The sequence below is a fragment of the Marmota monax genome, unplaced genomic scaffold (genome assembly GCF_021218885.2).
Source record: "Marmota monax isolate L192 unplaced genomic scaffold, Marmota_monax_Labrador192_F-V1.1 WCK01_AAM20220418_F8-fsc00142, whole genome shotgun sequence".
NCBI classification, from domain to species: domain Eukaryota; kingdom Metazoa; phylum Chordata; class Mammalia; order Rodentia; family Sciuridae; genus Marmota; species Marmota monax.
In genome coordinates this window covers 2684754-2698134 of record NW_026692025.1, presented here as the reverse complement: position 1 = coordinate 2698134, position 13381 = coordinate 2684754, and the positions used below count along the sequence as shown (strand labels likewise).

At 40.2% G+C, this 13381-nt stretch overlaps 1 protein-coding gene across 1 annotated transcript; it reads right to left on the bottom strand.

The window, feature by feature from the left end:
* Positions 1-8231: 8231 nt before the first annotated feature.
* Cetn2 (centrin 2) lies at positions 8232-13377 on the bottom strand. Its single transcript, XM_046453400.2, has 5 exons — positions 13226-13377; positions 12015-12173; positions 11595-11723; positions 9257-9394; positions 8232-8833 (listed from the first exon to the last, which is right to left on the bottom strand). Exons 1-5 carry the CDS (start codon positions 13226-13228, stop codon positions 8744-8746), a joined length of 519 nt encoding a protein of 172 aa, XP_046309356.1. The 5' UTR covers positions 13229-13377; the 3' UTR covers positions 8232-8743.
* Between the last annotated feature and the right edge of the window lie 4 nt (positions 13378-13381).

The window sequence follows — 13381 nt, the reverse complement described above, 5'->3', positions numbered from 1 at the left end:
GATTCAGTCCCTGTGCTCACAGCATTTGCTATGAACTGGATGACAGAGGAGTCACATGTCCCTATCATGTTTCTGCTGTTAGAAACTTATGCAGTATTTGCTGTTTCACACAAGCATACAATTAATAAATGAAAGGCTGCCCCTTTGTAGTTCCTGGAACCTACTCTTTCCCCTTTGTGAAAAGATACAACTGGCTCTAATAGTATAATACCTTTTTTCTTAAGAATATTTTCAGGGATTTTTGTTATTGGAAAATAGGTAAAACATAATCTTCATCATTTTAGTATAGAATTCAGTGGCATCAAATATATTCACAACGTTGTGCAGGCATCACCACTATCTGCACCCAAAACTTCTTTGTTCTCTCCGACAAAACTCTGTACCCATTAAATATCAATTCCCCTTCTCTCAGTCTCTGATAACCTCTCATCTACTCTCTGTCTTTATGCATTTGCCTATTGTAGGTACCATGTATGAGTTAATTCATACAATATGTGTCCTCTTTGTCTGGCTTTATTCACTAACTATAATGTTTTTATGGTTCATCCATGCTGTAGTATATATTAGAATTTCATCCCTTTATGGATGAGAATTACTTCAGTGTATGAAGAGATCACATTTTGTTCATTTATCCATCAATGAATCCTTAGGTTGTTTCACATTTTGGCTATTACAATACTGCTGTAAACATGGCTATACAAACATCTCTTTGAGACCCTGATTTCAATTCTTTTGGCTATGTACCTGGAAGTATAGTTGCTGGACCATAAAATAAAGCTATGTTTAATCTTCTCAGGGGCTACCACACCATTTCCCAAAGAAACTATACCATTTTACATTCCCACCAGCAATGAATTCCCTCCACACCCTCACCAGTACTTGTAATCTTCCTTTTTTAAAATTAGGGCCATCCTAACACATGTGAAGTTGTATCTAAAAATATTTTTAGAGTATAGAATTTGAACATGAATATAATCTTCCATGAAATTCAATCCCAGAATAGAGTCACAGAGAAAGTCCATTTTACTATAGCCACCTCCAAGCTCCTCCCCTATTCAGAGAAAACCAGTTAAGTTTGATGTACATACTTCCAGACCTTGTTCTCTGCATTTGGATTCTTACATGTGGATGGATGTAAGATAATGCACAGTGTATACATGTTCATTCTATAAATATTGTCAGTTTCCCTCCCTCTTTCCATCCAATTCATTGTTCTGTATGTTAAGGAAATTTCACTTCTGAAACCATCCCCACAACTTAGCCCACTGGTTGTAATGTGGACTTTTTTATTTGCAGGAAGAATAAACTGTGTTGGGTGATGTTGTCACTAGCAGCAGAATTTTGGTGTCTGCCTCTTGCAGAATTCATTGCCTAGGTGGACCTGTTCCGGCTGATCTTCTCTTATCACATATACTAACAACTCTTTATGCTACTTTATTTCTCTGAAATTACGTTATTTTTGCTGGATAATTAAAAAAAAAGAATTAGAAAGGTTTTCTTCCCCTTTGAAGAAAACAACTGTCCAAGGACAACAAGGGAAATAGGCAATGTTTGATAAGAGTGCGCCCTCTGCTGGCTGGATTAGTCAAGGTTCTCCAGAGACACAGAACCAATAGGATAAATCATACAAGGACTAATACAACATGTAAATATATTTACATAATATATATTCTATATGATATATAAGTATACATAATATATATTGTACAAATATATGTAGAGAGATTTATTATAAGGAATTGGCTTACACAATCATGGAGACTGGCAATTCTCAAAACCTGCAGGGTGAGTCAGCAATATGGAGACTCAGGAGATTGGATATGGAGTTCCAGTCTGAAGCTCAGCAAACTTAAGACTCAAGAAGAGCCAATGCTACAGTTGAAGTCTAGAGGCAAGAAAAAGCTCATGTCCCAGTTGTAGGCAATGACACCATTTTGTGAGAATCCTAAGCAAGAAAAAGTTTTGGCAAATAAATCTGGCATTTTACTTTCCTGCTCAGAATCCCATGATTAACCCCCATCACCCACAGAACGTCACTTTTGAAAGGAAAGTGACCACAACACTGGGAGCGACCAAGAGATCTTTATTGCAGCAGTGCAACAGAGGAGAAAAGAGAGAAAGAGAAGTGGGGGTGGGGCGGCTGGGGAAGGCTTTTATAGCTCTTCTGCTGTGCTGCCTAAATCTAACAGGGTCTCTGGGTTTGCAAGCTGTCTTGTTGGCACACAAAGGGGTCAAGTGCTCGGCCTTGAGCGGTAGGTTGAGTGTTCAGCCTTGAGTGGGGGGGGGGGCGAAGTGCTCAGCCTTGAGTGGGGGCTTGGACATTTGGGCTTAAAGCACAAACAGGTGATAAAGAACCAGACAGAGGGTTTGAGTGGCCAGGTCATCCTGCAGCTAACTTTGTTTGGCATGCCCTGCAGACAACTTATTCAGCCTGTCCTGCACCTAACAACTTTTGCATATGGAATTTATTAATATTAACCCCGACCCCTTTCTCCTTCTGCTACAACCACATGAGCTTCGTCATTGTTCCTCACTGTGCCAAGGCTGCTGCTGCTGCTGTCTCAGGGCCTTTTCACTTGCTGAATCCTCTGCCTGGCCTCTCTTTCTGCAGGTCTCCATAGGACTTCAGGTCCTTGTTTAAATGTCATCTCCATAGCCAGGCCTTCCATGACTACCCTGAGCCAAATAGCAACCCCTCCATCCTTTTCTACCTTCTTACCCTCCTTTATTTTTTTTGAGCTTGCTTTGCCTTCTCCTTTTTCCATGAGGATTTATTTTTTCATTGCAGGGCCTGGGTTAGAATAGGTGCTAAGTATTTGCTGAGAAAATGACCAAATGAATGGATCACAAAATGGTATGAGTAGTAGAGAATAATTAATTTCAAGAAGGCTAAAGCTGAAAATGAATTGAGGCTTTCAAAAAGTCTAAAAACAGATAAGTAAAATGCTTCTTAGTGTAAGAAATGGAAAGAGCAATTTCTTGAAAGAAAATAAATCATCTTTCTTTGGCACTTTTCATTCAAGAAGATTGATCTTCAAGCTTAAAACGTTGGAGAATAGAGAAGGATAGTGGGAAGTCCAGGGGAGTGGTGAGGTTGCTGGATCTCAGAGAGTCCCAGGACTGAATGATTGCAGGAAATGTCAAGATAGGAACAGACAGAGTGTCATAGAGATCCCCAGGCCCCTGAGCAGCAAGGAAGCAGTAGTCTCTTGCCTTGGGCACAGTGTGGAAATGGTGCTAGAGCTGCCGCCTCAGGAGAAAAATTCAAGCAGGGCCAGGAAACCAGCAGAACTCAGGTAATTCCCGTGTGGATGAAAAATCTCAAAACTAGATGCTCTCCCCAAACACACACACACACACACACACACACACTACTATGGCACAGTGCTATGGGTTTTTACATTTCTCTCCACACCTCTTTTCAGGGCAGTAGCCTGAATCTTTTTGGTTCACAAACTCTTTGAACAAATGTGATACAAATTTCCCACCTGCATATACCCGCAAATCATGCACATTATTTTAAGAGATTTAAGAACCTCCTCAGAGCAATTCATGGGCTCTTGGAGTCTATATGTCCCAGGTTAGGAAGCTCTGTTTTAAAGGAACACACTGGGGCTGGAGTTGTGGCTCAGTGGTGGAGCATATGCCTAGCATGTGTGAGGTACTGGATTCTATTCTCAGCACCACATAAAAATAAATAAATAAAATAAAGGTAGCTTCTATCTCCAACTAAAAAATATTTTAAAAAAGAACTGTTAAAGGGACACACTTAAATTACAATGCTGGGATTAATTATGTGACACTATAGTTGAAGATTGCAGCTAAATTCTGAATTTAATTATTCAACAAACATTTACTGAATGACAATCATGTGACAGGCCCTGTTGTTTGCTCTTCAGATTATTTGTTTATTTAATCCTCAAAACTGCCCTCAGCATTACTGTATGCACTTCTGGTCAAGACACTTGGGGTATAAGAAGAAGATTTTTTGTCTGAGATAGGAACATATGAGTGTCCTGGGGCTGCTGTAACAAAGTACCACAGACTTAGGGCCTCAACCACAGAAATGCATCGTCTCCCAGGTCCAGAGGCTGGAAATCCAAGACCAAGGTGTGGGCATAGCTGGTTCTTTCTGAGGTGGTGAGGGAAAGGTCTGCTCCAGGCCTCTCTCCTTGACTTGATGGCTGCCTTCCTCTGTGTATCTTCACAATATGTTCCCCATTTCTGTATCTCTGTATTCAAACTTCCCCTTTTTATAAAAACACCAGTCCCCTTGGATTAGGGCCACCCTAATGATCTCATCTTTATTCGATTACGTCTGTATTTCCAAATACGGTTGCATTCTAAGGCACTGGGGGTTAGGGGTTCCAACATAAGAATTTGGGAGGCCACAGTTTAAACTGAAACAAGGGATCATGGTTGAAAAAAGAGCTACAGAAGTCTAGAAAATTTTAATGACAGTAAATCCTTGGTATAGGAAGAACAAACTGAGTAAACCTGATCAAGGATGGAGCCTTGTACCAAGCACAGAGCACAGCCCTGAAGGAACCTGAGGCACAGCTGTGTCCTTCCCTTGAGAAGTGTTGGATATAGCTGTGGAATCTCAATAAGCCTGCGTAGCAGGTAAACAATTTTGATTGCACACACTCAGAAATGCAAACGTGTCACTGTATTGTCTTTTAATTAGACTCAGTGGGGCATCCATCCAAAGACCTATCATTCCATCAGTGCCCACGCCTATTAGCCATTTCCAAGGGACTCCCAGCCCCACCAGGATTCTTCCCAATGGGAATACTCTCCATCATGCTCCAAGGCTGTTTGAACACTAGGAAGATCCAGTTTAAACCACTCAAGAGCTCTAAAGGAATTGGTGGCACTGTTGCAAGACCTCTTTGTCCTGGCACTCCATCTAGTGGCTAAGGACCTATTTGCAAGACTGTTGCCTTCCAGAATTACAGCCAGGGAAGTCCTCTCTATGCCTAAACGTTTTCAGGAAGGAGGAAGCACTGCGGAGGAATTTACACATATAAGAAAAACACAGACCTAGGGAAAAGATGGGGGATATGTCAATTGAGACAATGGAGAAGCCAACTGGGACGTTGAAAGATGCCAAATATATAGAGAGAAATGAACTTTATATCAAGGGCAATACACATCAGCACTTACTAAGAAAAAAGCATCCAATTTAGGAAAAAAATAAAAAAGAAAAACAGGCTAATGGGCAGTGATCATTAGTGGTGAGGAGGAGTAGGTTGGCTGTGCTCAAATCTGCAGATAGGCCATCAGTCACTGTGTACCCATGGTGCATTAGACTCTATGTGAGGTACCTGGTAACTTGTCCACTTCCTTTGACCTCATAGCACCCATATTTTATAGATGAGCAAACTGAGGCTCAAGAGGGATAATTTCTATCCTCTAAGGCCACAGCTGTTGAGTAGAAGAGTTGGGATTTGAACCAGGTGTGATTGAATCTAAAGGCCATACTCCTTTGCTGGGTAAAATAATGGCACAAAATGCTTAGATGCTTATCTAAATGCTTAGATGGATTATTTTGGGAAAAGACATTGAAAAGTCAGCTACAGGGACACTGAAGAAATGCAAATTTGGCTTGAGGTGATGGCGTTAGAAATGAAAAAAGAAGAGTGGATCAGAACAACTACTAGAGGGAAAGCCTTGGTGACATACTGGATATTCAGGGCGAAGAGGAGAAAAGAAATAAAAATGACACCAAGCCTCTAAACCAAAGCAATCAGAGAGATAAAAGCAAAAGGCAGTGATTAAGGAGTCAGTGAACAGTCAGAAGAGAGGGAGACTTGAGCATCAGCCACATCAAGTGCCGACAGTGATATTCTTAGCAATGGGCTCAGAACCCTCGTAAATTCAGGGGGCTGCTGATGGAGATTTAGATTGCCAAATATGTCCAATATGTCCCAGCATGGCACACCAGGATGGTGATACTGCTCCACAACTGCAGTTGATGCATATAGATTATTTTTGCTACAATTAATAGTGCAGGCTATTCTAGCCCCTTGCAGCATGTGCAATAAGCAGGTTATAAGACCAAGTGGAAAAGACAGCAATTTGCAGTAGGGCACTAATCACAATGATGATAGCAGGCTCAAAAATGGTAGTTCAGGGCTGGGGCTGTAGCTCAGTGGCAGAGCACTTGCCTAGCATGCATGAGGCACTGGGTTCAATCCTCAGCACCACATAAACATCAACAAATAAAATAAAGGCATTCTATCCATCTACAACTATCAAAAAAAAATTTTTTTTAAAAAGGTAGTTCATGGGCTGTGGGGGAACTTGACTTCATGAGTGAGTACCATCTAGGAAATAAGGAGTTCCAGTCAAACTCAAGGGTGTGGAAGCATCTAGGCCATTTCTGTGGAGTGATGATAAAGTTGTGATTGCTGTTAAACTGTTATTTTGAGTATATTACTCCCACTCTGTGCTGCCAAAACTCTAGTATTTCAAAGTGTGACAAAACATAAAGTCGAGCAGCCCTGGCACATGGTTGTAGCTGAATGCAGGAGCCAGCTCCTCTTTTGAGGCTGAGTTTTAAGGGTGGCCAAAGAAGAGCCAGAGATCCTGTTATTTTGGTGGCATTTGGAATATCAGCACTCTCAGAAGCCACTTAACTTTAGGGAAATTACCCCCAGTGGCTTCTGGAGAAGCCCATGGCTGCAAGCCCTATGTCCCCTGAAAGACTTGAATCTAATCTCACAATCTTTTAGGCTGCCTAAGAAAATGGTAAAATGTGTGTTCTTTCTTATTATCCCAGTCAAGGTAGAATTTTAAAAAATGAAAGACCTCAAAATAAAAATGTTAAGTGTGACAGAGGGTAATTCAATTGATTAGCCTTCCTGCAATGTATGCATTTCAAGACATAATTGTGTAAAAACAAATGGGAAATGGGATCCTGTCCATTTCTTTCTAATATTGTGTCTATTATGAGATCACATGACCCTTATAAGAGAAAAGCAATGTGACAAAGGCCAAATCCTCCTAGCAAATGCTGTCAACTGACTTTGGGGACAATAAACATGTAAGTTTCATGGACCTACATTTAACAATAAAATTTATGTGATAACTAACAAAAGAATGAGAGTAAGACTGGCCATTTCTGAAATACCCAATTCTTTGAACAACTATAAAGTCAGATCTTTTATGTATGTTTTGATTCAACCCCAGCTACTCTGAATTAAGCACAGCTCTTTTCTTCATTGCATACACAAAGTACCTAAGGACACTCTGTGTAAGGCTCAGCTGGGAGGCATGGCAAAGTCCACATTTTTGTGCCACTAAGTCCAAGGACGAGGCACAGGACTACACCTCTTTAACCCATTTCCTGTGTGGGGTTGCCAGTTGAAATACAGGATGCCCAGATAAATTTAAATTTCAGATCAACAGTATAAAGTCCAAAGGGGATATGTGAAAATTATTAAATAAAAATATTTAATGGGGGCTGGGGTTGTGGCTCAGTGGTAGAGCACTTGCCTAGCATGTGTGAGGCCCTGGGTTTGATTTTTCAGCACCACATGTAAATAAAGTCCAGTGACAACTAAAAAAATATATTTTTAAAAATCTAAAAAAATATATTTAATGGGCTGGGCATATGGCTCAGTTGGTAGAGTGCTTGCCTCACATGCACAAGGCCCTGGGTTCAATCCCTAGCACCACACCAAAAAAATATTTAATATGTGTAACTTACTGATGATCTGAAATTCAAATTTATATAGCTGTTCTCTTGTAGCTCAATCAGACAACCCTATTTCCAGGGGACCAGGATGCTTCTCTTGCAAATAATCCTACATAGGACCAGGAGAGCAGCTAGACAAAGTCCTTTTCCTTTCCAACACAACTCCAAGAGTCTATGAGACACTGTAAGCAAAGGAATTCACCAGTGTGACCTATTGTTGGTATAGCCTGGCTCTCCACATTTTATCAAAGCACAAATTACCCATGAGACTCCTTTTTGGCTTTATATTTTCGCTAAAACTATTTTAGGGCATCATAAGACTTAGATGAAATGGAAATTTTGCTATTTTTGCAAACCCACAGATTCTCAAAGCAAGAAATACTTCAAGTCAGAAAAGCAGCAAAACATTATTTCATTTCCTGTTCACAGGCTGGTAAGGAGTTTTCTCTGTACCATGCTACCTTCAACACATGTGTCTAGATGAATTCGCAAATCAAGGCTAAAGAAGTCATCCTTAGAGAACAACAGCTCAAATTAAGAAAGGTTTTATTTTTCCTGACAAAATAAATAGCATTAACACACATACAAATGCCAGAGAAAGAGTTCACTGGATTTTATAAAAGAGAAAACCACACACAGGTTTCAACTAGCAATCAGAACCACTGCAGAATGACCACTGCTTGTGGTGACATAAGTACAACATGTGCTTGTCTAAGAAGTTGTTTTGTGTTTGCATCTATGTGGAAATGCATGACAAAAGTGAAGCAATGCAAGGTGAAATGGCAGGTAGTCAAACTTTAAGCCCCTTTTCTCCACTCTAATGTGCTCTCATTCTGCTTTTGAGAATTAAAGTAATTGGTAGGTCATTTTACAAAGAACTTTAATATCAAAGACTTCTTCCAAAAATCTAAAATAGACTCAAGGTCATGAGGAAAGTTATACAGGATAGTGGGGGGTTGTGTTCTCAAAAGCCAGATTTCACACAATGGCAGGCACTAAATCTAGTCACGTGTGCTTGCAGTAGAACAGAAGACACTGAAGTTAATAGAGGCTGGTCTTTTTCATGATGCGCAGGAACTCCTGCTCATTGACCTCTCCATCTCCATCTCGATCAGCTTCATCAATCATTTCCTGCATGACAGTAAGGATTCAGGTTATATTAATTAATTAACTAAAAGGTGATTAAGCAATGGGCTTTTAAAAATGTTATGTGAAAGCATGACTGCAGTTTACCTAAGCAGATATGATAGATAAATACTTAAAATTATTCCTAATAAATTATTTGAAAATCAAGTCACACATTGTCATACATATCAATTGGAGGGGACCTTGAAGATCACCTTAACTAGACATAAAAAAGCATATATGTGTTTTTCTGGAAGCAGGGTTCATAAGGTGTGTCACATTCACAAAGGAGAATTAAGTTGTCAGTAGAGGGACAAGAAGACACTAGCTTTCCTTCAAAGATGTGCTCCCACCAGATAAAATGGAACCCAGAAAAGCTAGAGGGCTCAAAGGTAGGAATTCTTAGTTCTACACTCAGGTATTACAGACCTGCAGCTCCTCATCAGTCAGGTTCTCACCCAACTCTTTGGCCACGCGCTTCAGATTCTTGAATGATATCTTTCCAGTTTCATCATCATCGAAGAGCTTGAAAGCTTTCAGGATTTCTTCTTTGGTATCTTTCTCAGACTTAACAAGTAGAACAGAAAATACATGAGTAAGAAATTACCACAGCTGGTCATGTCCTGCAGCCCACTCACTCTGTCTTTTCCAACAGCATAACATGAGTCTAGATATGGGGCAATAGGAAGCTAGACAAGCCATGTTCTCCAATCTGAGGTGACATTGCCTCCTAATCTACTGCCCTATCCCATATCTAGTTCATAACTGCTTCAGAATTCAGTGGAAAGAACTATCTGCTTGGTGCAATAAGCCAAGAGTCTTTGAGGAATAGACATGAGGACTTGTTTTGGGGGCCTAAAGTACTGTTACCATAGGTAGAAGCTGTAGGCTTCTGCAGCAAACCAAGGCCAGGCTTTTTAATGTGCAGCACCAAGTAACACTAGACATCTACACCAGCTGCCACTAATTGTCTCTTGTTCAGAACTTTCCCCAATTCTGAAGCCAAGGAGGAACTTACAAGAGAACTTGCTTGTTGGATTCATTCCTTAACCCCTCTACCCTCCTCTCCCCACTTTACCCTATGGTCTCAATGATTGCCTTCATGACATAGGTCCTAGGTTGCAGAGAGCAAATATAAGCCAGGATAGAAAAAGAGGACAAATTTAATAAAATTATTAAAAACCTAGAGGTTAAAAAGGAAATATAGGGGCAGAGGCTGTAGCTCAGTGGTGGAACATTTATCTTGCACATATGAGGCACTGGGTTCAATCCTAAGCACCACATAAAAATAAATGAATATAATAAAGATATTGTGTCCATCTACAACTAAAAATATTTTTTAAAAAAAAGAAAATATAGGGCTGGGGATGTGGCTCAGTAGTAGAGCACTTGCCTAGCATGTGTGAGGCACTGGGTTTGATTCTTAGCACTGAATATAAGTAAATAAAATAAAGGTCCATTGACAACTAAAAAATTATTAAAAATATAAAAGATTATACCTAAAAGGTTATTTATATAAACTAAGGAGATACAGGATTCATTTTTAAATTAAAGGAGCAGTGGGTAGAGTTAAAATTAGGGAAAATACACTGCTGAGGTGGAAGAACAGGCAGGGAAGAAAGAGAGGTTATTCTACTCATTATATTGCAGAGTTATTAAAGCCCAAATATTTCAAAAGGTACCTGCCAATAGCTATAAATGGAGAGAGCCCCTAATAAGAGCAATCTGGGAACTTACTTTGAATGTGGGAGAGCTTTACTAGGTGGCTACAAAATGTTGAGTCTTCTGATCTCCTATATTAGTCCACAAAGAAAAACATAGGCATGACTAGATTATTTCAAAGAAACAAAATTGGCAGAGAAAGAGGTAAGACCTGCGCCCTTGGAAACACACCTAGGATAATAGAGGGTAACCTATATACAGGCAAACAGAGAGAAGATGAGCCACATTAAGGAGCCAGGTGGTCAATGAAAGAACAAGGCCTTAGATGTTGGCCCAGTGAGAATAGCTTATGTTCTCTTGACCCTTTGGGTCATTTAAAAGGGTGACACCTGAGAAACTAGAGAATGGATGAGTGCAACCTTAGATGTGCTGGTAAAACATATCCTCACTGCAGCAGAAAGCACAGGTGCTGAAGTAAGTACCCTTAGCCTGAGTTGCCCAGAATAAAAACTGGAGAGAAGGGTTCTGAATGTTAAAGTATATGGGTTTTGTTTTGTTAAAATGATAAGTATTTAAAACTGTCAGGGCTTACAGGTTTTCTTCTTGTCATTATCCCATCAGCTAAAGACGGATAATTGCCAAAAAATGAAAGCAGCTGAACTTCTACTACTTTACAGAGGGTAAAATGATTTCTTAACTTTGTGACCTTGAAATAAGCCAAGTAAACAGACATATGAAAAATTGTGGTATATAAGTGTAATAAGAATTGTAATGCCAAAAAAAACAAATTTATGTATAAAGACATGAATTGGTGTGAACATATTTATATACAGATATGAAAAATTGTGCTTTGTGTGTAATAAGAATTGTAATGTGTTCCATAGTCGTGTATTTAAAAAATAAAATCAATTAAATTAAAAAAAAAAAGAAAAAAACCAAGTAAAACTCAAGCATCCAACTTCTCAGTTGAAAATACTATCATTTATCAGGCAAACTCTCCAGATTTTACTGACTGACTTTTCTTCAGTGAAGTCATGTTTAAATGTACATTTAAATGTATCTGCCATTATGGTGGACAACATGCTGATTATCTTAGTTAACTTACCATTTTCTGAGTCATCACAGTCAAAAAGTCACTGAAATTCATTTTTCCCGTCCCTTCTTTGTCAATTTCACTTATCATTTTCTTGATTTCTTCTTTCTTAGGTTCAAAGCCCAGGGCTCTCATTGCCACCTATAATTAAAACAGGATCATCTCAATAAGCACATGGAAGCCAAGCAGAGGCAAAAATAACTGCTACAATAATATTAAAGTGATTGAAGAACACATTAACGTAGATCTAACTGATATTTGCAATCATCTTTACTGAATAACACTTGAGGTAAGTAAAAGCAGGGGAAAAAAACACAGTACATCCTCCCATTAATTTCTGCAGGGAGAAGAGGGTCCAAGGGATCATGTAGTGAGAAGAAAACGACAAGGAGGAGGAAAGCCAGTAGAGTAGAAAAAAAATGTAGAGCTTACCTTTAGTTCCTTAACATCTATGGTCCCAGTTCCATCAGCATCAAAAAGATCAAAAGCTTCCCGAATTTCTTGCTTCTGGTCTTCAGTAAGCTCTGGCTTAGGACTCATCCTTTTTCGCTGGGCACTTGACGCTATATTTGCCTTCTTAAAATTGGAGGCCTTTAAACATTATACAAACACATGAGTATGATACAGTACCTATTTTGTGTAAGATAGTTACAGACACCCATGTATATTTTAAAAATATTTTATACCAATTTTAAAGCTCTGCTTAACAAAAAAGAGGAAGTTTTACTGGAAAGAACAACGAATCTATTCATGAACCTCTACCCCCCCCCCTCCTTCTTTCATGGTTTTTTTTCTTTTTTTTTTTTTTTGAGACCTCTTTTCTCCATATTATACACAATGGTGGGATTCATTGTTACAAATTTGTACTTGCACACAATATAACAATATAATTTCGTCTGTATCTTCTCCCATCCCCTCTCTTTTGTTTAGTAGTGTAGTTAGAAGCAAAGAGATACCTTGATCTTAAAAATCATCCAGAAAAACAGCTAGCCAAGGAATTGACTGTGAACAACTAGAGATGCTCAACTAACTCTGATTTTCGTGATGCACCCACTTACAGTACTGGTTCCCAAGAAGACTCTGAATTTTCCAATTACTTCTAAATTTTCCCAAATATTATTAAGATATGTATTCTGTCAATATCATGCCATAAAACCCAATCCATTCAGTACCTTCATTCCTTTTCCAAGAAGATGGAAGCACCTCCTGAGTGCCCCATATTTAAATTGCAAAATATGGATTAACAATCAGAACAATACACCACCTGGCCAGTTCTATGGAAAAACTTTAACTAAAGCCGGTGGCCAGGAAGCCAGGGTCTGAAAGGAGTTGGGGCCTAAGGGGAACTTGAGTCTTCTTTGCATATGGAGGGTCACCGAGGGACTTCGGAAAGGTCAGAGGAGCCCAAGGGCCGTGTAGAGGCCAGCTGTGGGTGGAGGGGGGTTGGGGGACAATAGCTAAGCGCAGGCCCAGAGGGGCGGCGGGCGGCTCTAGTCTCTACCCTACCCTTCCGGGATAGAGCTCAAAGGAAGAACGGGTGCGCCAAAGCCAAGCAAGGCGCAGGAGAGGCGGCTTGGCGGGACAAGGGCCTGGGAAGGGCTCAATCTGGGGACGCGCGGAGTGGCCGCGCGGCCAGTACTCACCATTGCAAAAGAACTCCACTGTTGGTTGTTACAGCAACGGCGTACACACAGATTAGGTGCCCGCTGTTCCCACCGTCCTGCGCGCGCGCGCCCCGGGTTCCCATTGGCATAGGGCCGGAGTAGGTGGGGCTAACCCGGCAAGGCCCAGGATCAGGG